The following is a 27,877-nucleotide window of genomic DNA, read 5'->3' on the forward strand; positions in this document are numbered from 1 at the left end:
ATTGCCAATAAAGGTAAGAGTTCTAATCTGGATCTGCAAATGGCAGATTGGCAACTCTGCCCTTGATTTTGAAAAGCAAGAACAAGAACAACATCGAAATACGCAGGAAATTAACACATGGCGTGAGTGACAGGATGCCTTAGAGACCACACTTCCCAGCAGCCCACGCGAAGGCAGACAGCGTCGCGGATTGGACACCTCCTCAGGAGGCGGGTGGTGTGGGGGAGGGGACGGGCGCGAGGTACTATGGGTAGGAGACGGCCGTCGATCGAGGCGCCATTTTGTGAGGCAGCCGTATCCTGTTGGAGATTCTGGGACACAAAACCGCTAGTTCTGCCATTTCCGTCTCTCCTGGGGGTAAGTGCGGCAACCGCCCGTAATGACCAGCAGTTCTTGCTTTTGAGGCAAGCCTCCTGCAGCCTCCCTGACAGCCACGGTAGGCGGCCGATCAGTCCCAGCCGCATCTCTCGAGTAGCTACCCGAAGCATTGGAGGGCCGCGCCCCTCCTCGCCGTCTGCGTTGTCAGCTCTTAGAGGGCGTCCTACTGTCCAACTTGAGGCCCACTTTTTTCGGGCTCTTGACTGTACCCCTGCCGGAACGCATTTCCAACTCCCCAACCCAACTGAACGGGGAGCTGTCTCCTGTCCGTCCCTCGGGTACTCCTTGGGGGCGTGCGGCAGTTTTTAGCCGTCATCGCCGCACAGCTGCACCTGAATCCGCCCTCTCGGGGAGGTTGTTCTGGGGCTGGGAGCTTCTCGGGGTTCGGGAGGGGCATGTGCAGGCAGAAAGGGAAAGACGGACGCCAGAGTCGGTCGCGCAGGCTGTGGCGCCGCCATCTCGGCTGCAGCACCCAACGGAGGTGGGTCCAGGCGCTTCCCGGGAGGCGGGGGGCGGCATCTGAGATTCTGCCCAAGGCCTTATTTCTCCCAGGTGGTTCTTTTCCATTTATTAGTTCTGCAAATGTTCGTTGAGCACCTGCTCTGGAACAGGCGCCAGGGACGGCTGTAACTAGTTTCTCAGATCTCACACGCATTGAACGCGGTCTGTGTGATGTTTTATCACCACCGGGCCGCTGCGGGGCCTAGTTGATCGCCTCCAGGGCTTGTGGTGGTTATTGTTACTGAGGCATTAAGTCAGGTCTACGTTTGCTCTAGTCTGACTGAAATAGCTTTGGATCAGCCGTTGCGTTTTAAATGTAGTAGATTACAGTCACACAGCATTCTGGCCTCTAAAATGTTTAAACTTTTCATTAGAAAATTTTGAATTTCATGTTGTTCCTTGTATTAATAAAGACACTTTGATTAATGTTTTATTGGTCAGCTGCCCCATTGGAGCGGCTTTAATTAGAACCCAGGGAGCTGATTGCATCTCTGCCTTTTTTGCTTCGTAATCCTAAAGTAGGAGAAGGGAGGGAGCTTTTTGCCTGTATCCTTTTATGAGTTTGTTATCAAATAGAAAATCTAATGTTTTAAAGTATGCTTTATTTTCCTCCTATGATCATTTCAATAAAACCTTATTGTGATTTTAATATTGACAGTGATCCCCACCTCCCTCCTCTCCCACCTTCCTGCTCCCTCCGTAGATAATCACTGTTAATAGTTTGATGAAATTTCAAGCTAGTGTCCTAGCTAATGGAATGATGGCCTTAAATGATCTCTCAAATATTTGGCGACCAATCTTTCTTGTTTCCTAGAAAAAACAAAATTTGAAACTTTTGGAGCAGCGTGCTACATCTTCAGTAGGACAATGGGTTCAGACAAACGGTAAGTTGCTAGGGTACATGTCTTTGTTCACAGCATTTCATTGGGGGAGCTAAACTATTTGTTAAGAATTGTTTGCTTATCAAACAAATATTTTAAGTGTCTATTTTGTGCCAGGCATTGCTGTTAGCACCTTCATGAGCCTTACTCTCACAAGCAGGTGGTTTAGTGAGAGAATGGAAGTACTCTGTGAACTCTGCTTTATAAAAGAAGTTGAGGGTGCTGTTGGAACACATAGGAAGCATGTATTTTCCTGGAGACTCTAGGAAAGCTTCCTGGAGAAAGTATTCTCTAAGGTGAAGCCTGAGGATAAGTAAGAAAGAATTAGCAAAGGAGGGCAGGGTGGAGTGGTTCCCTGAGGGTTCCCAGTGTGGAAAACAGCCTATGCAGAAGCCAGGAGATCCTACAGTCTACCACTTCACACAGTACTCGGCTGTAGCAAGCAATCAGTGAATGCCAGTTCTTATTATTGTCTGCTTCATAGCAAGATCATCCAGATTTACAGTTCTGGACCATGGGTTACATGAAAAATAAGTGAATTGAAAAATTACTAAAGAATTAGTAGAAACTTAAGACGAGAGCATTTGACTCCCCTGTCATCTAGTGATTCTCCCACTCAGACCATTTGATTTAGATACAGGACTTTTACTTACTCTTTCCTCTTCAGTGTTGAAGCTGGTCCCAGTGGTAGGTCAAATCAAATTAATGGCCCAGAGAGAGACTCAGGGAAAGTTCTTGTCATGTGATGTCATTGTTTAAATGCTGTGTTCGCAGTCTGTGGTTCCAAATAATTTACTAAATTAACATTTACCCTTTTCGTGTTTCTAATCCCCATAGTTCACATCATAAAGTATCCTAGATTACTTGTTTCATTGGCTTCTTTTTATTAAATTTGTATACCCTAAATGAGGCGTTTCTAAGCCTTTTCCTTTGTCGTATCCTTACACAGTAGTTTTATGAACCTGATAAATAATTTATGAAAGAACTAGATCTGTGGTCATATGGGTTACTAGATTTTCCTGTGAGACCTAATGCTGCCCAGTAACCAAAAGTAAACCAGATGTTCTAGGAAATAATGTTCTCTTATGGTGCTAGGTATGTCCAACAGATGAATTTAGTAAACTGCCTGATAAGGAAAAATAATAATAATTTAACTAATCCAGGTTGTTGGTCCATTTCCCAGTAGTGTGATACCCTGGAGAGTGGATGAGTCAGAACACACTCTCCTTTGAAATTGGGTGAAATGCTAAAAATTGCTTTCTTTCTATTTTTGATCACTAAGATCTGAATCAGGGATGAAGGGAGTGATGTGTGTGTAGACTACAAGCTTGTGAATACACAGAATACACTTGGACAACCTGACCTTTTTAAAAAATTATTAAACCCAGTCATTTGATATCCATATTTACAGATTTAGCATGATTTCCTGAAAGTTATCTTTGCCTTTAAGGGATGTAGATGTTTTCCTAATGGTTGTCTTTATCAACTGGAATTTGGTGATATATTTTAAGGGATACTTTAAACTATTTCAGTATCTTATAAAATGAGTTGTAGGAGTGTGTTTTCAATCATGTTTTGTAAAGGTATAAAATGTGATTTACTTCAGAATAAATGAAAACTATTTTCCCTGGCAGAGTGAGTAGAACAGAGCGTAGTGGAAGGTACGGTTCCATCATAGACAGGGATGACCGGGATGACCGTGAATCCAGAAGCAGGCGGAGGGACTCAGATTACAAAAGATCTAGTGATGATCGGAGGGGCGACAGATACGACGACTACCGAGACTATGATAGCCCAGAGGTAAGTGGTCAGCAGTTGGCATGAAGTAGATTATGAATTGCATGCACAAAGCCTTTAAGATTCTGGAAATTAAATAAGTATACCAAGTGTAGAACTCCCTCTTGAGTATTGTATTCAAACTCTGTTATTCTGAAATCTGTTGAGATGACTCTAACCCTCAAAGACAACAGAGCCTCTGGTAATAAAAATACTGGCCAGGATTTACATAGGGCTCACCATGCACCAAAGCACTCTTTTGAGCACTTGATTTATATGAACTCCTGTAGGTCTCACTACAACTTATGTTACATGTCTTCCCATTTTAAAGATGAGGCGATTGGAGCATAATAATATACCAACACTGTGCCTCAGATGCTGCTTCTAAAAGTTGGAGTTTCAGTTAGCATAGTTTTTTTCTCATTGCTTTTCTATATGTAAATGTAGCTTTGTTTGGAAGTAATTATGCTGCCCATATAATTTTGCAGGGTTTTTTTTTTTTCATGTATACAGTCTTTGTATTGTAACAGGAAGTGGTGTTTCACTGCGTGTTAGTGTGCTGTACAGTGAGTTGTTAAACCGTTCTTCCTGAACTAATGGTTATGGCCCTTTTTTTCTCCCTGTTTTAGAAACACTACAGTGAACATCATCATAGAGTTCCAATATCCTCTCTGTTCCTAAAGATAAATTCCTAGGAGCAGAGGGCCTGGATCCAAGAGTATAAACCCACTGTGATTTTAACTATAATTTTATTTATTGTAAATCAGAGAGAACGCGAAAGAAGGAACAGTGACCGATCCGAAGATGGCTACCATTCAGATGGTGACTATGGCGAGCATGACTACAGGCATGACATCAGTGATGAGAGGGAGAGCAAGACCATCATGCTGCGCGGCCTTCCCATCACCATCACAGAGAGCGATGTAAGGAGAGATAGCAGTTATAATGAGCAGTTCAGTAGGCACAGCCGATTTGGAGATTCTGGCATTTTTTTTGTGCCATTGTTTTCTCTCGAGCTAACATCTCAGCTAGTGAAGTATATTTCTGTCTTTAGGATGGAGTTCTTTCAACTTGATTTAGAAGTTAACTACCATTTATATTTAGACTTTGAAACTCAACATAGAAGTCATCTTGTTCCTTCAATAGCCCTTAAAAGGTAGTCAGTACATTTTTATTGAATTGGTTACTTATTCAGTGAGGATGTATCAGCAAAACATTTTCTTCATGATCTGATGACCTTTGATTTGATGAAAATTACACTCTCCATTTGAGACCTGAGAACCCTGTGAAAAAGGAAGGCATTTCCCTGACTTCCTGCTCCTCAGACTGGCCAACAAGGGCCTTGGTATACTGGGCACTACCTGATTTCCACTGGCATCTCTGGTCCTTACCCATTCCTTCTAGCCACATCCACCAGTACCTCCTCTTGCAGACCCCTTCAAATATGTTCATTGTTCTACCAGTGTCCTTTTTGTGCTTGAAGTCTCCATTATGTGAAGCCTTCCCTGATCTACTAGGCAGATTGGTATTGGAAGAGGTCCTGTTGAAAGAGGTTCTGTAGAATGTCTCTGGGCGGGGGAGAAAAAAGGGGTTGCCTGGCTGGCTCAGTTGGTAGAGCATGCTACTCTTGATCTTGGGGTTGTGAGTTCAAGCCCCACATTGGGAGTAGAGATTATTGTTATTTAAAGTTTACTTATTTATTTTGAGAGAGAGAGTGAGCACAAGCAGGTGAGGGGCAGAGAGAAGGAGAGAGAATCGCAAGCAGACTCTCTGTACTGTAAGCTTAGAGCCTGATTTGGGGCTGGAACTCATGACTGTGAGATCACGATGTGAGCAGAAACCAAGAGTTGGACTTTTAACTGACTGAGCCACCCAGGTGGTCCTGGAATAGAGATTAAAAAAATTTTTTTTAATGTTTATTAATTTTTGAGAGAGACAAAGACACAGTGCAAGCCGGGGAGGAGCAGAGGAGGAGACAATCTGAAGGCTCCAGGCTCTGAGCTGTCAGCACAGAGCCCAATGTGAGGCTTGAACCCATGAACCATGAGATCATGACCTGAGCTGAAGTTGGATGTTTAACCAACTGAGCCACCCAGGCATACCCACCCCACCTTCTTTTTTTTCTTAATGTCTCTGGAGGTTTAAGGGAGGTTTTACTAGTGGAGGGTAAAGAAGGGCTCAGGGAGATCTTAGTTGAACTGATTCTTGAGGGATAGAAGTGTTTGAGTCTGGTGGAGAACTGGGGGAAAGGTGTAATAGATTGCATTTCCAGCCAAGTAGGGTGACATAAACACACCTGGAAATAGAAAGATTCTGAATCTAGTCAAGACCTTGAACCAAGTTGATTTGGCTGAGGTTAAAGGCTTTTGGCAGGGGAGAGGGAAGTGGGTAGGTGCTGTTGAGGCCAGGTGCTGGAATTGTTAAAAGCCCAGCTAAGTATAAAGTTACTGGGGCATCTGGGTAGCTCACTGTAAACAGTAGAGCATCTGAATCTTGATTTCAGCTCAGGTCCATGAACCCAGAGTCGTGGTATTGAACCCCATGTTGGACTCCATGCGAGCACGGAGCCTGCTTGAGTCTGTCTGTCTGTCTGTCTGTCTCTCTCTCTTTCTCTCTCTCTCTCTCTCTCTCTCTCTCTCTCTCTTTCTCTCTCTTTCTCTCTCTCTCTCTCTCTTTCTCTCTCTCTCTCTCTCTCTCTTTCTCCCCCTCCTTCTCCCCCTTTTTCTCCCCCTCTGCCCTCTCCCCTACTTGTGCATGCACAGTCATGCATGAGCACGTGCTTGTGCACTCTCTCAAAATTTTTAAAATTTACAAAAGGCTATGGGCTTTGCCTGCTAGCAAAAGCTGTACAGGTTAGAATGTTGGAGGAAAGAATGGTAGTGGGTAGATAGGGAAAACAGAGCTGAGGACAGGTAGGGGCAGCAGTGGGCATGTAGAGTAAGAGATGCATGAAATCCTGCAGGAGGAGTCAATTTAGGAAAGTTTGCTTGTTAAGCAGTTTGTTCCCTTGAGTAGTCTGCTGACCTGTGATCTTGGGAGTCTGCAGAGAAAGTGAGTAGCATGGGGAAACAGTGCTGTAGCTGACTTCTGGGGACCTTCCTGCTGAGGGCAGTGAAACAAGATTGTAATGCTTTTGTATTTCAGGTTTCTTCAGGGAAAAATAGAATTGCCTACCATAAGAAGGCTGGTTTTCAAAGTAGAATTTCTCAGGTCCCAAAATTATGCAGTATTCTTAGCAGATTCACTTGTCGAGGTCTTCAAAACATTTTAAAATTATACTATTTAATCTCCTAGACTTTATCGTTTTCATTATTGTTTGTCTTTTTAGTTTAGCCCTCCCTCCCCCTGGCTGACAGCAAACTCTTACAGTAACTATCTTTAGTTACTATGTTACTATATGTTACTGTTACCACTACTTTTACAGTAACTATCTTAAGTTATTATGATGACTAAGTTTTCAGTTACTATGTTACTAAGTATGGACCTGAATCACATGCTGGGGTCTGGCTCTGTGTAGGACTTCTACTCTGTGGAAAAAATAGACATAGTGGATTCTCTTCATTCAGAGTTGTTATGGTCAGTTTATGAAGTCACTGCAAATAGAATACTGAATACCGAACCATCACTCCTAGAGAAAATACAAAGTTAGGTTCCTGTGAGTCTCTGGTCACAACATTTTCATCAACAGATCAGTATATAACCTTGTTTTAGGTGCATTTAGGTTTAGAGATGCCTTATTTAATATATCTTCTTGTTGATTCATAAACCTTGAACTCAGATCCAGCAACACTTATAACTTGTGCCTGAATGAGGCTTATCTTACGTGGCTTTTCTATAAGGATCATCACAGCCTTGCATTTAGGAACAATAGACATAACTTCAGCAGTAAATTTGGAGAGCCATTTTATTTATTTATCCTAAATTTTTTATTTTTTCATTTTTTTATTTTTATTTTTTAATGTTTTTTATTTAGTTTTGATACAGAGAGAGACAGCATGATAGGCGGAGGGACAGAGAGAGAGGGAGATACAGAATCGGAAGCAGGCTCCAGGTTTTGAGCTGTCAGCACAGAACGCGACATAGGGCTCGAACCCATGAATGTGAGATTGTGACCTGGGCTGAAGTCGGAGATTCAACCAACTGAGCCACTCAGATGCCCCTATTTTTTAATTTTAGAACACAAGTAGGGAAGATGGGCAGAAAGAGAGAGAAAGAGAAAATTTTAAGCAGGCTCAACTCTCAGTTCAGAGCCCAGCACAGAGCTTGACCTGAGTTGATGCTCAACTGAGTCACCCAGGAGCCCCTGGAGAGCCATTTTAGATAGTTAAATCACCAGGGTGCCTAGCCTGCTCAGTTGGTAACATGAGACTTCATCTCAGGAGTTGTTAGTTCAAGCCCCATGTTGGGCATAGAGATTACTTAAAAATAAAACAAAACAACTGCAGATATAGATAGTAAAATCAACGAAAACTACGAAATGTGACACACTTGGCACTAAATAGATTGTGAAAAAGACATTTACTTACATTATGAAAGCTGAAACAAGGCAAAGCATTACCCTGGCCTGGGACACGTGTGTCAAGTGACTCAAATGTTTCCTTCCCCTGCATATGTCCGCAGATGACTTGGAAGTGCCAAAAGTATTGATTTGGAGTTATAAATTTTATTGAATGGGCAAATTTGCAAATATGGAATGCACAAATAATAAGGATCAACAGTATATAATCCCATAGCCTTTGCACTTAATTATGGAAAGTTGGAGACCTTTTTTTTTTTTTTTTACAAATTTGGCCCTGTTTTTTCTTTTTTCCTAGGAGTATTGCTACCTGGCATGATGGATAAAGAGATTAGTATATTTCATTGCCCTTTGTATTAAGGGCTTGGTCTGACACCTCAGTAACAAACCTTCCAGCTGAAATTCATTCTTCTAGAACCAGTTATTATTTACTTATTTATATTATATTTTTATTTTATCTTATTTTTTTATATATTTATTTTATTTTTGAGAGACAGAGACAGCGTGAGCAGGGGAGGGTCAGAGAGAGAGGGAGACACAGAATCCAAAGCAGGCTCCTGGCTCTGAGCTAGCTGTCAGCACAGAGCCCGATGCGGGGCTCGAACCCACGAACCAGGAGATCATGACCTGAGTCAAAGCCAGACACTTAATTGACTGAGCCACCCAGGCGCCCCTATTTTTCTTTTACTGTTTTATTTTTGAGAGAGAGAGAGAATTCGAGCAGAGAGAGGGGAGACACAGAATCTGAAGCAGGCTCCAGGCTCTGAGCTGTCAGCACACAGCCCAATGCAGGGCTCAAACTCACAAACCGTAAGATCATGACCTGAGCTGAAGTCGGATGTTCAGCCCACTGAGCCACCCAGGCGCCCCCAATTATTGTTTATTGTGACTTAGTAGGAGCCTAGGAATGTTACAAGCTTTATTAGTTTTCACCACTAATATAAATAGAAGAAAATTACTTCTTTCATATTTTGCAAAAATGTATAAGAGTTCTTTGTGTTTTGGGTATTGGTTCTTGATCATATACTTCAGAGGACAACAGCATATCCTTTGCTTCTTCTAAATTTCATTTTCTTTCTAGTCCTTTAAACAAAGGACAGCAAAGTGAGACTAAAGGAGAGAAACCTGCAGGACAGCATGTCGTGGGCAAGACTTTATCATAAATACTTGTATCTGAGGGAAATTCCCAGGCAGCATATAAAGAACGCCCTTGAGGCTGTTGTAATACGTGTCATTTTTATGAGAAGCGTTCCCTTTTTTATTTTTTTATTTTTTAGAATAATTGCATTTTGGTGATAGAAGTTTAAAAGTTGACTGATTAAAGCAGTTGATGCAGTTCCTGGTCCTTGAATTTTCTTTGGCATGGAATAGTTTGTGGCTGAAGCTTTAACTATAAACATGTAAAACTCTGCAGATTCGAGAAATGATGGAGTCCTTTGAAGGCCCTCAGCCTGCGGATGTGAGGCTGATGAAGAGGAAAACAGGTGAGAGCTTGCACAGTTCCGGCGGTTCTGGCTCTCTTCCCCATTCCCACCTCAGCCCCTAAAGACCATCCTGATTCCCCCAGTCTTCAAGCACATGAATTCAGAATGAAAGGTTTGCCATGGCTAAGGAATGTGACTCTTTGAAAACGATAGTAGAGAGCACCTGAGGACTTTTTTAAAAACTTTGTTTTTAAGGGCTTTTTTTTTTTCCTTCGGTAAGTAGTGATTTATAAACTCCTTGTTTCACTGTTTGTAGTCGGTTGCATGGTTACTTTTTAAGCGTGGAATCAAATCGAGTGGCACTTAGTTCAGGCGGCTTGGTTCCTTGCCATGGCAAAGTATCAAGAAGATCCCCAAGTCAAGTCACATTTGTAAAGCTGCTTCCCAATTGGCTTTGTCACACAGTGTTGAAGCAGTGGGAGAGAGATTCACCTGTTATAAAGGAACTGACTAACACGAGTATCCCGTCTATATCTGAATGCTGTCTCTAGGTGTAAGCCGTGGTTTCGCCTTCGTGGAGTTTTATCACTTGCAAGATGCTACCAGCTGGATGGAAGCCAATCAGGTTGCTTCACTCACCAAGTCTAGATATTCATGAAAATGGAACAAGTCTGTACAATTTAAAAACAAAAAAAAAAGGTTGAAGGAGTGGTTTGTTCCAAAGGAGTGATATTTTTTAAAAGAAAAGCTTTGTATATATTAAAATTGATACTAGAATAAATATAGCGGCAAGGACTGCATTGCAGAGTTTGCTCTGCCTTTAAACATGGCTGCCTGGCAGGGCTTTGTTAATCACTCTATACCTGTCTGGTGATTACCAAAACATCTTAATGTTCCCTTTCCCCCTATTGATTATGTTCCTTTTCACTATGTCCACTGAGAGTAATCTTAAAGTACGCAACTCTCGGTTTGACAGTGAAGAGAATATAGTAGAAGTCTACTATTGGCACTTTGTAAGTAATTCCTTATTTCTGCTTGGAGACAACAAGCCTCCTGGAGGCATAACTTCATATGGGTCTTCAGGACTATTTAAGGACCTCCTGGAATTTATGAACAATAAGTCTAATGAGATTAGCCTGGGAGCTAGTGTCCTGCTGCTGTCTAATCTAGTTAAACTGGCATTAACATTCTAATCTCCCTGAGAAGGCCTTTTAAAGTCCGTTCAAAGCAAATCATTGATGGTTCTTTGATGTAGCGTTAACTGAAGTGTTCTACAATTTGTCAAGAAAACGTTCAGTACTTGGCACTTCAATAACATTTTTTGCCAGAACTTCACAGTATTTAATGCCTTAACCAAATGTGTTCTGGGAAGTTTGCTTAACTCGTTATGTTGCTTTTCTGCAGCATTTTATTTTCATCCATAAATAAGAGTTCTATTCTTTAGTAATATAACAAGACTCACTAATGAGGGTATCATTTTGGTTGATTTGTTAGATTTTTAAGCTTCTCTTTTTCTTAACCCAGAGGTGACAGCCTCTTATAAAAGTGAAGCTTCATTTATTTCATACCATGAACACCATGCTAGTAAATACAGAATATAAACACAAGCTTCACGTGAGTCTGCTTTCTTGATGTGACAGCATCTTTTGATGCAATGGAAGTATCAGAACAACTTGCCTGGGAGTTTAAAACTCCAAAGAAATTAAAACCCACAAGACATTTGTAAAATCTCCACAATTTTAATGTATACAAAGCTAAGTTACTGTGTAATATTTCATTACAGTTCAAATTCACTCCAGAAATAAAAGGCTAATAGGATTAGGGACTCAGTGGTAGTTTGGAGTCTCCCCCAGCACACACTCCTACTGGGATGATCTATTGACATATCTCCCAGCTTCATTTTTGTTTCTGTACAACACAGTGAGTGGATGGCCCTTCAGCTCTTTCCTTCTTGGCCAGACATGCAGTCTTGCCTTTAGATATTGCAGAGACAACATTCACAGCATGTCTTAAGTCTTCCAGGATTTGCAAGAACCAAATTGCTCAACAGTATGTATATTTAGAGGGGTTAGACTCCTTTAAAAAATCTGGATATCTAACCTCCTACTAAATCTGTTCTGATAGTGTCAGAACATCCCACTCCCTCCCTCTCCTGCCCCCTCATAAAAAGTAAAAGAAAAGATGCTCCTGTTAAATGAAGGCTCTTTGGGGGCAGGTGCTGCATATACTCTTAGCTAGACTGATTGAGCTTGGAGTTTTGACCTTCCAAGTTGAGTCCCTTTTAGTCACGTGGTTGACTTGAAGTGGTAAGGTGGTGTATGCATTTACAAACTCTTCCGACCCCCCTGAAGAAACTTCATTGGCCTCCTGGTTACTCATCTTGAAGAGAGTACCATGTATTTCAGTGAAAAACACATCTATCGCCTAGGACATGACATGGTTTCAGTTGGCAGAAAGAAATTTCATTTAGCTGCTTTAGAGTGGATGGCATTCAGAATAGGCCCTCCTAAGAAAGAGTTGTAATCAGATTCCCTTTAAAAATGAGTTCCCCTCCCCTTGTCCCCCAGAGGACACATGCTGAAGCAGGAGTTTGGGGAAGGGGAAATAGAAAGGCTTTTACTTTACATAAGGATGGGGGACTGGGGTAAAAGTGAAGCAAAGCCCAAGGACACCATGCTGAGGCTAAAGTAGGAGGCATTCTCAGAACTGGGAGAGTTGTGTCTTCTGCTTTTTGAAATAAACTGTCACTCTCAGGCAGCCTGGCAATGCTGAATGTTAGGACTTCTGTCTCTGCTGGAGACACGGCCTGGTGCATGTCAGCGGTTAGAGTTTGGCAGCTTTCTCAGCACTCCCTGACTCCGTTTACCTTTACTCCGCATCCCATTCTCTTACTGCCTATCTGAAGGATTGGATGGGCAGAGTATAGGTGGCGGTGGTTGGTCCTCCCCGTATGTTGTCCATTTAATTCCAGAGCACTGATTTTTCCGAAGTGTGCTCTGCCCTGGGAAAATGGACACATGTTCCTCACAATGGGAATAACTAATTACTTCTTTTTTTTTTACAGAAAAAGCTGGTGATTCAAGGAAAGCACATTGCGATGCACTATAGCAATCCCAGGCCTAAGTTTGAAGATTGGCTTTGTAATAAGGTAAGGATATATTCTTCCCAAATAGACCATACTCCTTTGAATTTTGTTTTCTCTTTTTTTTTTAATGTTTTATTTATTTTTGATACAGAGAAAGACAGAGCATGAGAGGGGGAGGGGCAGAGAGAGAAGGAGACACAATTGGAAGCAGGCTCCAGGCTCTGAGCTAGCTGTCAGCACAGAGCCTGACGCAGGGCTTGAACCCACGAACGTGAGATCTGACCTGAGCCGAAGCGGGAGGCTTAACCGACTGAGCCACCCAGGCGCCCCTGAATTTTGTTTTCATTTTGTCTATCTGTCTCTCTGAACAATGAAACTAGAGAGTATACAGTCACCAGCTTTTATCATAGGGAGATTTTCCTGGTTTGTAACTTTCTTTTTATACTAGAATCCCTAGAACGCTAGAGATTTTATTAAGACCCAGGTTTTGGGACGCCTGGGTTGCTCAGTTGGTTAAGCTTCTGGCTTCAAGCTCAGGTCATGATCTCAAGGTTCACAAGTTTGAGCTCCACATTGGGCTCTGTGCTCATAGCTCAAATTCAGTGTCTCCCTCTCTGACCCTCCCCTGCTCACACTGTCTCTCTCTTCCCAAAGTAAACAAACATTAAAAAAGAAAGGAAGATCTAGGTTCTGGGTTGCCTGGATAGCTCAGTTGGTTGAGCATCTGGCTCTTGATTTCAGCCCAGGTCATGATCTCACAGTTCATGGGGTCAAGCCCCGCATCGACCTCTGAGTTAACAGCATGGAGCTTGCTTGGGATTCTCTCTCTCCCCTTCCCTCTGCCCCTCCTCTTGTGCTCACTTGCTCTGACTTCAAAATAAGTAAATAAATATTTTAGAGGAAAAAAAAAGATCCAGGTTCTAAGCCCAGTGTTTCAGTTAATATCTTAGGTTTGTTCCACTTTACTGTTTCTTGATCTTTTTAGAGCCCTCCACTTGTGGCACAGTTTCTTAATTACATTAACCAAATCCTTCTGACCATGCTCAAGTTATGTAAGATTTGTTATGGTCCTGTTAGGGCACCCGGCTGGCTCATTTGGTAGAGCATGCACCTCCTGGCTTCAGGGTCGTAAGTTTAAGCCCCACATTGGGCATAGAGCTTACTTAAAAATATATAATAATAATTAAAAGAAATTTAAAGACAAAAATATTATAGTTCTGTCAGCATTGCACCATTTTGAGGTTGCCATTCTGAGAGTACTCCCAATTCTTTGTTTTTCATGTGTCCTGTTTCCAGAAGGGGACTTGACAGTATTCAATTTACATCGTGCTTGTGTGTATGGAGTGGTCCACATAGTGACTGCTCTTCTGATAGAAGAACAAACTTCACTACTGTTTGCTGAAGGGTTTTTGGGCGAACTTAAACTTTCCTCCAACTTGATAAAAAGGGAATTCTACTTCAAACTATATCAAGACTTATTTTTCTTGTTAGAATTCACATAGTGAAACATTTTACATTTTACCTATTTAGGTGAATGCCCCTTTGTCTTGGTTACATGTTATTACTCTCTGCTTTTTTATTTGATTACTGGGACTTGTCCATAGCCCTATAGCCCTAACCCACCTCATTACCAGTAAGCCTGACCTGCTGTGAGAAATAATTACAGAGAAAACTTTTTTCCTTCCAGTGCTGCCTTAACAATTTCAGGAAAAGACTAAAATGCTTCCGATGTGGAGCGGACAAGTTTGGTAAGCCCAAACTCAGCTATTTGGAATATGCATTTAAAACCTGACTAATTAGGGGGCACCTGAGTGGCTTAGTTGGTTGAGTGTCCAACTCTTGGTTTTGGCACAGATCATGATCTCGTAGTTTGTGGGTTTGAGCCTCAAATTGGGCTCCATGCTAGTAGCGCACCCTGCTGGTAGCACATTCCTGCATGCATGCTCTCTCCCAAAAATAAACAAACTTAAAAAAAAAAAACAAACCCTGACTAATTAGGTTGTTTGCAAACCTGAGGAGAAGTATAGATTGTAAAGCATTCCCATGAGTAATTCGTGTATTTTCTGTAAACTTGCTTACCTTGTGTTAGGTAGATGCTTCTGATGATTGTGGGTGTAGAGAGTTTGTTTATTTTAAAAAGTGAAGCCTGCTCACCTGGTTTGCATTCTGCATCTGCTTTTCTTTAGTACTGAGGTAATGTCAGTCCTCCCCTGGCCCACTTTGTGCATTCCACATGTATCATGTCAAAATTAATAATGCTTTATTGTAGCCACAGATGTTTTAAAAAGAAAAAAGTGACCATTACATTTACTTAACTTTGAAACTTTGGGGTTTGAATGTATTTCTTTACTAAAAATATACTGGTTTATTATTTGTTTGTCTTCAATAACAGAGTCCCCCTGTCTCCTTCCCTTCTTGTAGACTCTGAACAGGAAGTACCCCCTGGAACCACAGAGTCTGTTCAGTCTGTGGATTACTACTGTGATAGTAAGTTCCAGTATACTCTTTTGGCTTTTATGGTAGTAGTTGACCTCCATTCGGAGTTTGTGTGCTCTTAACACTTTTTTAATGAACAACATTAGCTTCAGTTTGTACCATGAAAGATTGGTTTTGGTTTTTAGAATCTTCTCCATGTCAAAGTGCAGGATATACTAGGAACCTGCCAAAATGGATTTATGTATTTGTACTTGAGCCTGCCTTCAAAAACATTGGAGGTGGGAATGTACATGTATGTTATTTGTCTCTTTCACCCCCAGCGATCATACTTCGAAACATAGCCCCGCACACTGTGGTGGATTCCATCATGACAGCGCTGTCTCCCTACGCATCCTTAGCTGTCAATAATATTCGCCTCATAAAAGATAAACAGACCCAGCAGAACAGAGGGTTCGCATTTGTGCAACTGTCTTCTGCAATGGTGAGCTCACTGAATCTTTTCTTTTTAAAGAAACTAGGCTTGGAGCGCCTGGGTGGCTCAGTTGGTTAGGTAGCCAACACTGAGTGTGGAGCCTGCTCGAGGTTCTCTTGTTCTCCCTCTGCCCCTCTCACTCACTCACTCAAATAAAATAAACTCTGGGGCACCTGGGTGGCTCAGTGGGTTAAGCCCCTGACTCTTGATTTCATCTCAGGTCATGATCTCATGGTTCATGGGTAGGAGCCCCTTATCGGGCTCTGTGCTGACAGCATGCAGCCTGCTTGGGATTCTTGTTCTCTCTACCCCTCCCCTGCTCTCTCTCTCTCACTCTGTCTCTCAAAAATAAACATTTAAAAAATTTTTTAATAAAATAAAAAACTGTAAGGCTCCTGGAGCCCAGAGTTCAAGACTACATACTACATGACAAAATGGTCTTTCTTGACATTCTCCTTCAGGATGCCTCTCAGCTTCTTCAGATATTGCAGAGTCTCCATCCTCCTTTGAAAATTGACGGCAAAACTATTGGGGTTGATTTTGCAAAAAGTGCCAGAAAGTGAGTAGCTTCATTGTCCTTATTTCAAACTGCTGTACTTGCACACTCGCCCAGGGATACTTTGCTGACTGTACCCTAAGTCCATGTTCTCCACAATGAGACACAGTCCTCTCTGGTTGCCGAAGTCAGGAGGGAGTCCATTTTCTTTCTTCTCTTACAGCATATTCTTTCCTATCCTGAGGAACCAGTTGCTATTTGAAAACTACAAAGCAGGACAAAGGCAGACATGGCAGATGGGTTGAGAATATGTGCTATGCAAACAGCTTTAAGATAGTGCAAACCCATCTGGAAATAACCTTTTCCTTCCAGAATAGCATGCTACTAGCTTCATATGGAGAGAGCTTCAGTCTAGAGAAGTAAATGTCCCATTTGTAGTGTCATTACTCATCCAGCAGAAGATACCTTACTGTATGGCAGGGTACAGAGTAAAATGGTGACCCTACAGCAACATTTGCCCACTGAGGAGTTGGTCCATGGAGACCCCTTCCTGCTATAAATTAGGCCTTGCTAGCATTTGAGAGTTCCTAACAAAGGCTAGAGTGAACTGCTGTTTCCTTGACGTTTAGGGGGCACTGATTGGGAGCATACTGAGATAGAATCACATGATTATTTGTGGTTTCAGAGACTTGGTCCTCCCAGATGGTAACCGGGTCAGCGCCTTCTCTGTGGCTAGTACAGCCATTGCTGCAGCTCAGTGGTCATCCACCCAGGTAAGATGGATATTTTTTGTCAAAGTAGTGTGTTGGTGGTGCCCAAATTCACAGAAGTAGTGCCTTAGAAGCTCTCTAAGGACGGTTTTAAGGAGTACTTCCTGGCTTCTTTACTTGATGTCTACTAAACTTGCTTATGTGTCCTCTTCTTTTGACATGCTGTAGTCTCAGAGTGGTGAAGGAGGCAGTGTTGACTACAGTTACCTACAGCCAGGCCAAGATGGCTATGCCCAGTATGCTCAGGTAGGTAGATCTGCCCAATATCCAACTTCTCTACAGAGCAGGCTGTCTGAGAATAGCAGTTTTTAACAGTGGACTTTTCTTTAGTACTCACAGGATTACCAGCAGTTTTATCAGCAACAAACTGGCGGATTGGAATCTGACGCATCATCTGCATCAGGTAGTAAACTTCATCTCTGTTTTACCTTTTGTCTAAGTAAAGGTTGAGGAGATAGAACTAGATGTCTGCTTAGATGGCTCACTTGGTTAAGCGTTGATTTCCTGGTCTTAAATTGAGCCCTGTGTTGGGCTCTGTACTGTTAGCACAGAGCCTGCTTGGAATTCTCTCTCTGTCCCTCTGCTGTGTGTGCTTGTTTGCTCACTTGCTCTTTCTCTCTCTCTCAAAACAAATAAATTCAAAAATAAAAAAAGGACTAGATGTTCTAACTAGATCCCAAGCCAGGAGTCCTTTTCCCTGCACGGTGGGAGTTGGGGGGTGCACATTCAGCATTGTGTTCATGTGCCTATGGTTCTGGGGAAGATTAGGACTACTTGGTGTGCTGAGAGTGGTGGACAGTAACCTCTTTAGAGACCCATGTTGTGATGAGTATTCATTCTTGGAATTCAGCTTTGAGTCTCTCCTCTCTGCGTTGTTTGGAATCCTGGATGCCCACATAGGTTCAAATGAGCAGATTGGGTGTAGCCCTAGAGTCTGGTGACCAGAAATCAATCACCAGGGTCATTATGAGAAGTATTTGCTTTCCCTTCTGTTGTAGAATTATAAAAGCTTTATGCTTAAATCCTTTCTCAATCCCAGACTAGAACGGATTCTTTTCTTCCTCTTTCTTAGTTGTCATACAGAATATTTAACTTTGTGACATTCTAGTAGGATTATAAAAATGAAAATGTCATAGGTTCCGGGATGTTTAGTAGGAATTAGATTATTAAGAACTGACATATCAGGGCACCTGGGCGGCTCAGTTTGTTGAACATCAGACTTTTCATTTTGGCTCAAGTCAGTATCCCAGGCTCTTGGGATTAAGCCCTATATCAGGCTCTGTGCTGAGCATGGAATCTGCTTAAGATTCTCTCTCCTCTTGTCCCCACTCCCCACTTACATGCACACATACATTCTCACTTGCTCTCTAAAAATTAAAAAAATAGGGGCGCCTGGGTGGCTCATTCGGTTAAGCATCCAACTTTGGCTCAGGTCATAACCTCATGTTTCATGGTTTGAGCCCCACATCAAAGCTCTGTGCTGACAGCTCAGAGCCTGGAGCCTGCTTCAGATTCTGTGTGTCCCTTTCTCCCCATCCCCTGTTCATGGTCTGTCTCTCTCTGGCTCTCAAAAATAAATAAATATTAAAAGGAAAAAAAATTTTTCATAAATAAATAAAAAGAACTGACATCTCAAAGACAGAGGGCTAGTTTGGATATTACAGATAAAGAGGTTTGGCTTGGAGTTCAGTGCCTTGGCCCTTGCTAACCCTGCATATATCGTTTCTCATCAGGCACAGCAGTGACTACCACCTCAGCAGCTGTAGTGTCCCAGAGTCCCCAGCTGTATAATCAGACCTCCAATCCGCCTGGCTCTCCGGTAATCCTGTCGTCCTAAATACAGAACTGGTGACTGTTGGGGAAACTGCTTTGCTGTACAAGTATTATCCTTTCCTGCTGTATGAGCCAGGATTGAATAATACACAGACATTCCAACCTTACTTCTCTCTGTCTGATAGAATTAGATAATGAAATAATTTGGAGTATTTATTTAAAACATAAGATTCCAAACAAGATGTATTTATATACTTTCTGCATGCTTCGACTTGACCTTTAGGAAGAAAGTTGTCAGCATGTGTTTTGCTCAAGGATTGCCTTAGATCATTGCTACAGTGTGTCTATCAGGGGAGCCCTTCCTCCTGGATGATTGCAGTGATTTAGTTCTCTTAAGAGGCTTTACAGTTGAAATTATATTGAAGCTGCTGTTCTTTCCAGACTGAGGAAGCACAGCCTAGCACTAGCACAAGTACACAGGCCCCAGCCGCTTCCCCCACTGGTGTAGTTCCTGGTACCAAATATGGTAAGCCAAACCTCATGGGGCTGTTAACAGTTGGAAGGTCCTAGTCGTTGTCTGTGTCTAGTAAGAGTTTCTCTCCCTTTGTGGGTGTCAGAGGGACACTTGGGGATGTGAGAGAAGATTACTATTAAGGCCTGCTACATCTCCGTGGCTTAAAAGTTGCAGTAAAGGCAATTTCTTTATCTGGAATGACCGTATGCTGGATTTTGTTTTTGCAGCAGTGCCTGACACATCCACTTACCAGTATGATGAATCTTCAGGATATTACTATGATCCGACAACAGGGCTATACTATGACCCCAACTCCCAGGTAAATAAACGCACTGTTTTCCTCCTAAGTGTCACTAGAAATATCTTTGTTTCTTTTAGTCCATCTATGAGGCATGAAATGAAATACCTCCTGTAAAGGAACAAATAACCCAGATTAGTTTTACGTTCTTAAGAGACACCAAGGTGTAATTCCTCTTTTAAGTTTAAAAAAATGTTTTGTAGTACAGTGTACATACAGAAAAATACACAGGAGGGGTGCCTGCGTGGCTTAGTAAATTAAGCATCTAATTCTTGATTTCAGCTCATGATTTCACAGTTTGTGAGTTCAAGCCCCATGTTGGGCTCTATGCTGAGCATGCAGAGCCTGCTTGGGATCCTCTCTCTCTGCCTCTCCCCAACTCATACACACACACACTCTCTCTCTCTCCCTCCCTCTCAAAAATAAACGTTAAAAAAGAAAAAATACAGAGCTGAAGTGTACATTTCTTTGAATGTTTATATGTATATACTTTCATATATATATATCAGCACAGAGAGGAGAGAACATTCCTTTATGCCCCTTGTCAGTGAGTACCCATCCCCTTCAGTAACCACTAGCCTGACTTCTAGTACCATGGATTATTTTGTCAGGTTATAGGGGGCTGTTAGTCATTATGTAGAGATTTAGATCAAAGTTTTAAATTGCAGTTTCTCTATGTATTTTTTTAAAATTGAGATGAAATTCACATGACATAAATTCTTTTTTTTTTTTTTTAAGATTTTTTTTTTTTCACAGGGGTACGTGGGTGGCTCAGTCAGTAAGCATCTGACTTTGGCTCAGGTCATAATCTCAAAGTTTATGAGTCTGAGCCCCACATCAAGCTCTGTGCTGACAGTCTAGAGCCTGCTTGGGATTTTGTGTCTGCCTCTCCCCCACTTGCACTCTGTTTCTTTCTCAAAAATAAATAACCATTAAAAATAGTTTAAAAAAAGATTTTATTTTTACATAAACCCAATATGGGACTCAGATTCACACCCCTGAGATCAAGAGTCACATGCTCTACTGACTGAGCCAGCCAAACACCCTTAAAATTCACCCATTTTAACCGTTTAGAATGTATAATTTGAATATACTAGGAATGTTGTGCTACCATCACCACTCACTCCAAAATATTAAAAAATATTTAATTTAGTAATTTTTATACCCGTAAGGCACCCCTTAATGTTTGTTTGGTTGGTTGGTTGTTTATTTTAGTGGTCCAAAATATTTTAATTGGCCCAGAAAGAAATCATGTACCTATTAGCAGTCACTCCTTAGTTCCTCCTTACCCCAGTGACCACTGTTTGCTTTCTGTCTCTCTAAATTTGCCTCTTCTAGGCATTTCATATAAATGAAGACTGATAACATGTGACCTCTTGATGTCCAGCCTTTTTTACTTAACATCCTGATATATTCTTGAGGGTAGAAATTAGCAGATCTGTAGGGTGATGTTTTATTTTTGGTAGTGGTAGATTATTTTAAAGAGGAAAGGCAACTTTAACACTCCATAAATAAACAATTACTTATGACCAGGAGCTGTATATATAGAATAGGAAAATAAGTGCTTTTAATAGGTACTTGGGATTGAGAGCTTGTGGTTTCTGAGAAAGAGGTGTGAAGCAGTGAGGGACCCACATGAGCAAGCCAAGCCTTGCATGTTCCTTCTGCTTCTCTTGCTTATGAAGTCTGACCATTACCGAGGCAATTCTTAGTGGCCATGTTTTTGTTCTGACTTCTTTGTCTGACCCATACCACCTTCCCCAGAAGAGACCTGACAGATGTCTCTCCTGGGTCCCTGCTGAGCAATTAGAGCAAATGACTAAGGAATAAAGAAATGGAGAGATAGGTGCTCCATATCTGCCATTGCAGTTCTTCCTACATACATCAGATGTGGTCTTCCAGGCTCCTGAGTTGACTGTTCACGCTCTGTCTCTCTCTTTCAAAACTAAATAATATCTTTTAAAAATTATAAATAAATAAAACCGTATGGTTGCCTAGGTTTCCAAAGGGTTTTGATGTTTTGATGTTGATGGTTGAACCCAGTGATGAGCTGTTAACTGGTTGTCATGGAGGATGTGTGATTAAAAGCTCTTTCTTTAAAAAAAAAAAAACAAACACACACACACACACACACACACACACACAACAAAAAACTCTTTCTGAACAAGGGGAGTCTGGCTGGCTCATTTGTTAAAGCATGTGACTCTTGATCTCAGGGTTGTGAGTTTGAGCCTCACATTGGGTATAGAGATTACTTAAAAAATAAATTCTTAAAAAAAAAAAAAAAACTGAGGCACCTGGGTGGCTCAGTCGGTTAAGCCTCTGACTTCGGCTCAGGTCAGATCTCATGTTCGTGGGTTCGAGCCCTGCATCAGGCTCTGTGCTGACAGCTAGCTCAGAGCCTGGAGCCTGCTTCCAGTTTTGTGTCTCCTTCTCTCTCTGCCCCTCCCCCTCATGCTCTGTCTCTGTATCAAAAATAAAAACATTAAAAAAAATTTTTTTTAAAGATAAAAAAAACAACTCCTGCTGAACCACCTCTTCTGGCCTTCTGGTTTGTAAAAACATAAAGTCTATGGAAAGGAGTGAGACACCTTGCTCTTTGGGTGCCCTCTGGGCACAGTGATTAGATTAGTGGTGTTGAGAAACCACATTCCACTTCTGTCTAAGAAGGTTTTTTTTTTTTTTTTTAACGTTTTTATTCATTTTTTGAGAGACTGTGTGTGGGGGAGAGGCAGAGAGAGAGAGAGACACAGGATCTGAAGCAGGCTCCAGGCTCTGAGCTAGCTGTCAGCACAGAGCCTGACACGGGGCTCAAACCCAAGAACGGTGAGATCATGACCTGAGCTAAAGTTGGACACTTAACCCACTGAGCCACTCAAGCGCCCCTAAGTTATTTCATACCTCTCACTGGCCAGTTCTTCATCCTTACTACACTTAACACTTATAGCAGCTTCTCTGAGCAGGAGGATATTATTGCTTTGCAACATGTTTTATAAAGTTCTTATGTTTAGTTTTTTTAACAAAACAATTTTGCATTCCTTTTTGACAAAGTAATCCTTTAGTGGTTTGACAAAAGAGAAAGTCTGAATTAATTGTGCTTTGTTCCTAGTACTACTACAATTCCTTGACCCAGCAGTACCTTTACTGGGATGGAGAGAAAGAGACGTACGTGCCAGCTGCAGAGTCCACCTCCCACCAGCAGACGGGCCTACCTCCTGCAAAAGAAGGGAAAGAAAAGAAGGAGAAACCCAAGAGCAAAACAGCCCAGCAGGTGAAACTATGACCCAGCCAGGGGACTCCTAGTTCTCTCTGGGGTGTTGGGCCTATTTTTTTTTTTTTCTTGAGTTGTGGCCTGTCAGCTTTATTTAGATTCTTAAAAGCTGGGTCACGTGTTTAATTTACATTAGGTTTGTAAAGCATTTTGTAATGTTTTAGTATTACCGTAGTCTATCAGTTGATTGTATACATCCTTAGAGGGAAGTATATCCTGGAAGACTCACAGGCTTTTAAGCAGTATTCGGTAATGAATTTGATTGTATGCAATAGTGTGTCATAAAAACATTTGTAGGTAGGAGTAAGGGTAAAGGGGGTTTTGTTACAGAGCATGTGATTGAGGTAAGGTCCTTAATGGCTTCTTACTGTGGCACAGAAGATGACTGTTGTCTAAACTCCTCTATCTAAATTCTTTTTTTCATGGTTGTTTGGCATTAGATCGCTAAAGACATGGAACGCTGGGCTAAGAGTTTAAACAAGCAGAAAGAAAATTTTAAAAACAGTTTTCAACCTGTTAATTCCTTGAGGGAAGAAGAGAGGAGAGAGTCTGCTGCAGCAGATGCTGGCTTTGCTCTCTTTGAGAAAAAGGTAAAAGTAGCACAAATGGCCATACTTTGTCATGGGAACTTAAGTAAAACTTGAGGCTTATGACTGTTTCTCTGTTTCCCAGGGAGCCTTAGCTGAAAGGCAACAGCTCATTCCAGAATTGGTGCGAAATGGAGACGAGGAGAATCCCCTCAAAGTAAGGAAGAACCACCACCACCAGTGTTTTAAGGCCGTTTTTGTGGTTTATGTCTCATTATTAATCTCAGCTTCATCTCAGCTAATGTGATTCCTACTTAAAATTGGATATGGTCACTGACTGTATTTAGAAAAGCTTCTCCACATAGAATCCATGTCTAGGGCTTTGTTTTCTGGGTGAGAGCCGGCGAGATGGAGCAGTGAATGAAGCCTGAAGTCCTAAGCTCAGTTGAGTTATTGCATTTGTAAATAGAGGGATTTAGCTGTTTGGAAAGAGAAAATTAAGACAATAAAACATGTTTTACTCAATAGATACTGGTCTGGGTAGGCCATTACCCTGATCTGTTGAATTTGAGGTTTTCATCTATGGTGAGTAATTTTGAAAACAGCCATCCAGGAACTTTTCCTGGGCCCCAGGGGGTTGGTACCAGGAGGCTGTCAGGCCCAGCGCTTGAGGATGTGTTCTGAACAGCCGGATAAAATGCAGTCCGCTGCTGAAGTATGGCATGGGGCAGTGGGAGTGCTCATACTTCTTGGATTACACATTGCTCTATCCAGGTTTATAGTCATCACTGCTCCCTGCTGTACATTTCCAATGACCCACCCTTTTGTCCCCAGAGGGGTCTGGTTGCTGCTTACAGTGGTGACAGTGACAATGAAGAGGAGCTGGTGGAGAGACTTGAGAGTGAGGAAGAAAAGCTGGCTGACTGGAAGAAGATGGCCTGCTTGCTTTGCCGGCGCCAATTCCCCAACAGAGATGCCCTGGTCAGGCACCAACAGCTCTCAGACCTTCACAAGGTGGCCGTACTTCTCTGAACTGATCAGAGGCAGGGAGGGGAGGAAGGGAGGCGGTCCAGGTGCCCAGACATTAAGTGGAATGCCTTTCAGAAGACTGTTCTGATTATAGTCTGTTCCAGATCATAGAGTGGCAAAGAGCATGGCAGCTTGAAAACCAGGCTCTGGTTTTTATGCCATAGTGTATTGATTGGGCTTTGACTCTTAGAATAAATAGGTGTTGTTAATGTTAAGACATTTCAAATTAGAATGGTCTGAATTCTTACAATGTCTGTCAAATCTTTTGTACAGCAAAACATGGATATCTATCGGCGATCCAGGCTGAGTGAGCAGGAGCTGGAAGCCTTGGAGCTAAGGGAGAGAGAGGTGAATGAGGGTCACTGCCACTAGAAGGAGTATCTTGTATTTGCTTTTAGCATTTATTTGTAGCACTTAATTCCAGGTCCCAGGGGCAAGGTAAGATTTGTCACACCACGTGTCACCTGGCCATTGTGGCTCCTTTCAGGTTATAGATGCGTTGTGAGCGCTCTGCACCATGTCTTTATGAGGATGCACAGAAGCACATTCTTAAGACTGCTCATGGGTTCTGAATGCCAAATACTTGCCCGTGAAGTATACTGGATTTTAGTAAAGAGAAAGTGATCTCCTCTGACTTGCAATGAGGGAAGCTTCAAATTAGGCCCGGGGGATATCAGGGCATAAGACAGTCGCAGGTGATACAGAAGGAAGCAGTGGGCAGGACAGACAAAAGCAGGTGAGGCCAGTAATGGACAGGCATTTGATGGTTCATGAGGCAAGTTGAAGGCCAGCCAGGCTTTAAATACAAATTGAGGGCCATGGGTTAGAAATCAGCCCGTGGGCAAGTTACTTGAAATTTTTCACTCCATGATAATTTTGTAGTTTGGGCTATCTGTAGTTAAGGCTTTTGCTTCTCTGTTCTTTTCCACTATTTATGGTGCCATCTGTCCCTGGAGATGGGCCTGTCCCAAGTGGTGAGAGGAATGGTGTCTCTGCCCTGCCCTTCCTCTGTGACTCTGGGAGGCTGTACTTATGGCCCAGCAGGTCTGTTGAAGAGCTTGACAAATAAAATTCCTTGAAAAACAAATTCCTTGTAGGAGCTTTTAAATTCCTGTAGCTGTGCCCCAGGATCCACACAGTCAATCACTACAAACTTACCATTTTCTTTTCTTTTTTAACATATTTTTTTAAGTTTATTCATTTTTTTGTGGGAGAGAGAGAGAGAGAGAGGGTATGCATACATAGTAGGAGGGGAGGAGCAGAGGTGGGGGGAGAGAGCGCATTCAAGCAGGCTGCACAGCTCCACAGTGTCAGCACAGAGTGTGATACCAGGCTTGATCCCATGAACCCATGAGATCATGACCTGAGCCAAAATCAAGAGTCAGACACTCAACCAACTGAGCCATCCAGGCACCTCTAAATTATGTGCCATATTCGATATGGCTGAGTGCAGTGAGGGAAACAAGGGTGTTTGGTATTTCAGACCACTAAAAGAGGCCAAACTCCAGACTAGGGAAGTGTTTGAGGGTGGTAATCGCCAAGTCTAGGTGCGTTAGGTTGTTGCAGCTTCAAGTCTGAATGTCTCTAGCAGCATCTTTTCTCCCGTGTAGATGAAATACCGAGATCGAGCTGCAGAAAGACGGGAGAAATACGGCATTCCAGAACCTCCAGAGCCCAAGCGCAAGAAGCAGTTTGATGCTGGCACTGTGTATGTGTTGTGCACCTTTTCCACTTCATTAGCAGGGACTGTGGCTGTTTGAGTAACTGTGTGTTTGCCACTGGCAGGAATTACGAGCAGCCCACCAAAGATGGCATTGACCACAGTAACATTGGCAACAAGATGCTGCAGGCCATGGGTTGGAGGGAAGGCTCAGGTTTGGGAAGAAAATGTCAAGGCATCACAGCTCCCATCGAGGTAAGCAGTGAGATTGGGCTTCAGTGGTTTGCAGGCTTGTTCTGGTGATGAGATGAGGTTAAAGCTCCCAGACAGGCTGGGGACCCAGGGACAGCTTTACCTTTACCACAAAGGGCCATCTCTTCTGGCAAGCACCACCACCCAGTGGGAGTCTGGTTTCCAGCTGCCTCCCTTTATTTCACTCTCCTTTTAAGATGTCATTTGGGAGGAATGGGTGTGGTACCCTCGATTTTTCTGGGCTTTTGGGATAAAAACTGTCTTCTGAGAACTGTGTATTATTATGTCCTGTTAGAAACAATCCCTTACTTAACACTAACTCATCCAGGTAGCTTAGATTAGATTTTGTTAAAGATATATTGTGCTTTAATTCCTTAATCACCATGTAGATGATCTTGGTTACGATTTAGTAGAATGTTTTTTAACAAATGCTTTTATTATATTTTTTAAAGTTCATTTATTTTGAAAGAGAGTGTGAGTGTGAGCAGGGGAGGGGCAGAGAGAGGGAGATGCAGAATGCAAAGCAGGCTCCAGGCTCTGAGCTGTCACCACAAAGCAGGATGCAGGGCTTGAACTCACAAACTGTGAGATCATGACCTGAGCCAAAGCCAGACGCTTAACTGTCTGAGCCACCCAGGCACCCCCAATTTAGTAGGATTTTTATCCATGATAAGAAATTTCTTTAGTTGTTTACATCTCAGATTGAGATACAATCTCAGGATCAGGAGTCCCCCACCCACTGGCCTTCTAGGTAAGAGTGCCACCAGGGACCATTCCTTCTCTGACCTGGCAGCCCAACTTAGGTCAGATTCTTCTAGACCATGTTTATCTTGGGCAGGCGAGTTCTCCTACCATCAGGACGTCCTGCTATAATCTGCCCATGATTATCAGGCCATCCTAGGCTTCAGTGGAGTGTTTTGGGGCCCTTCATAGGAACAGAAGCTTGCTGAGCAGGCACCGGGGGATAGGGTTGAGGGATATATCTCCATCTGACTATCTTCCTTAGCCCACCTTATTCCTTCAGTCCTTAGCCCTATTCCACGTCTCCAAAACTTCCTCTTTTTGTCCCCAGTGGGTGGTCCTGTTCAGTTGGGAGTCGGGCTAGATGAGCAGGGGTTGGTGCGGTCCATACCCTGCCTGCCAGCTGCTGACAGAAATTCTGTTTCCCTAGGCTCAAGTCCGGCTAAAAGGAGCTGGCCTAGGAGCCAAAGGCAGTGCATATGGACTGTCGGGTGCAGATTCCTACAAAGATGCTGTGCGCAAGGCCATGTTTGCTCGGTTCACAGAGATGGAGTAAGGCTCAGAGAGAGAGGGAGGGTGGGAAAGATGATGAGCTCCTCAGAGCACAAGGAGTGGTCCTTCTTCAGAATTCACTCTTAGCGCCTGTCTCTTTAGGGGCATGCCTTGTGCTGTCAGTAGTTTTTAGGGCGAACCACTCCATTCTACAAGGTTCTCCCACTTAAAAGGAGTTCCCCTTATATGGGCTCTCTGGCGAATGGCCTTCCTTCCTGCCAGAGGGCTTGTGACCTGGCCAAGGGGACAGTGAGTCTTTTATACTTCAGTGTACATAGTGTAATGTAGTGTGTTTTAAATGTGTAGCCCATGTCATGGTCCATCAGCCCCTTTCATTGCTAGGGGTTGTTGAGATGCCCTAGGTGGTATGACACCAAAGCCGCCTCTGTCATTTGTTGTGCTGTCTTTTCTTGGCAAAAGCCTTGTGTATATTTGTATATTACACATTTGTACAGAATTTTGGAAAATTTTCAGTCTAGTTGCCAAATCTGGCTCCTTTACAAAAGAAATACCTTGAAAAATGAG

General features: G+C 42.6%; 1 protein-coding gene and 1 long non-coding RNA gene across 3 annotated transcripts; one reads left to right on the forward strand and one right to left on the reverse strand.

Moving 5' to 3' along the window:
- The first annotated feature begins 236 nt into the window (after nucleotides 1-236).
- On the forward strand, nucleotides 237-27,877 carry RBM5 (RNA binding motif protein 5). 2 transcript variants are annotated; one of them, XM_029916443.1, is made up of 25 exons: nucleotides 237-357; nucleotides 1,694-1,763; nucleotides 3,395-3,560; nucleotides 4,304-4,459; nucleotides 9,467-9,536; nucleotides 10,028-10,101; nucleotides 12,541-12,624; nucleotides 14,249-14,309; nucleotides 14,983-15,048; nucleotides 15,318-15,478; nucleotides 15,931-16,028; nucleotides 16,651-16,738; nucleotides 16,904-16,981; nucleotides 17,066-17,138; nucleotides 18,469-18,554; nucleotides 18,950-19,034; nucleotides 19,250-19,341; nucleotides 22,430-22,591; nucleotides 23,032-23,181; nucleotides 23,264-23,335; nucleotides 23,953-24,132; nucleotides 24,421-24,495; nucleotides 25,758-25,855; nucleotides 25,933-26,062; nucleotides 27,231-27,877. In XM_029916443.1, exons 2-25 carry the CDS (start codon nucleotides 1,747-1,749, stop codon nucleotides 27,354-27,356), a joined length of 2,448 nt encoding a protein of 815 aa, XP_029772303.1. In that variant the 5' UTR covers nucleotides 237-357; nucleotides 1,694-1,746; the 3' UTR covers nucleotides 27,357-27,877. The 2 variants fall into 2 exon arrangements, with proteins under 2 accessions (XP_029772303.1, XP_029772304.1); XM_029916444.1 differs by lacking the exons at nucleotides 237-357; nucleotides 3,395-3,560.
- On the reverse strand, nucleotides 4,680-7,056 carry LOC115273406. The gene is made up of 3 exons (XR_003900797.1): nucleotides 7,021-7,056; nucleotides 6,711-6,791; nucleotides 4,680-4,819 (listed from the first exon to the last, which is right to left on the reverse strand). It is a non-coding gene; the product is annotated as an uncharacterized LOC115273406 (long non-coding RNA).

The sequence above is a fragment of the Suricata suricatta genome, chromosome 12 (genome assembly GCF_006229205.1).
Source record: "Suricata suricatta isolate VVHF042 chromosome 12, meerkat_22Aug2017_6uvM2_HiC, whole genome shotgun sequence".
Classification (NCBI taxonomy): domain Eukaryota; kingdom Metazoa; phylum Chordata; class Mammalia; order Carnivora; family Herpestidae; genus Suricata; species Suricata suricatta.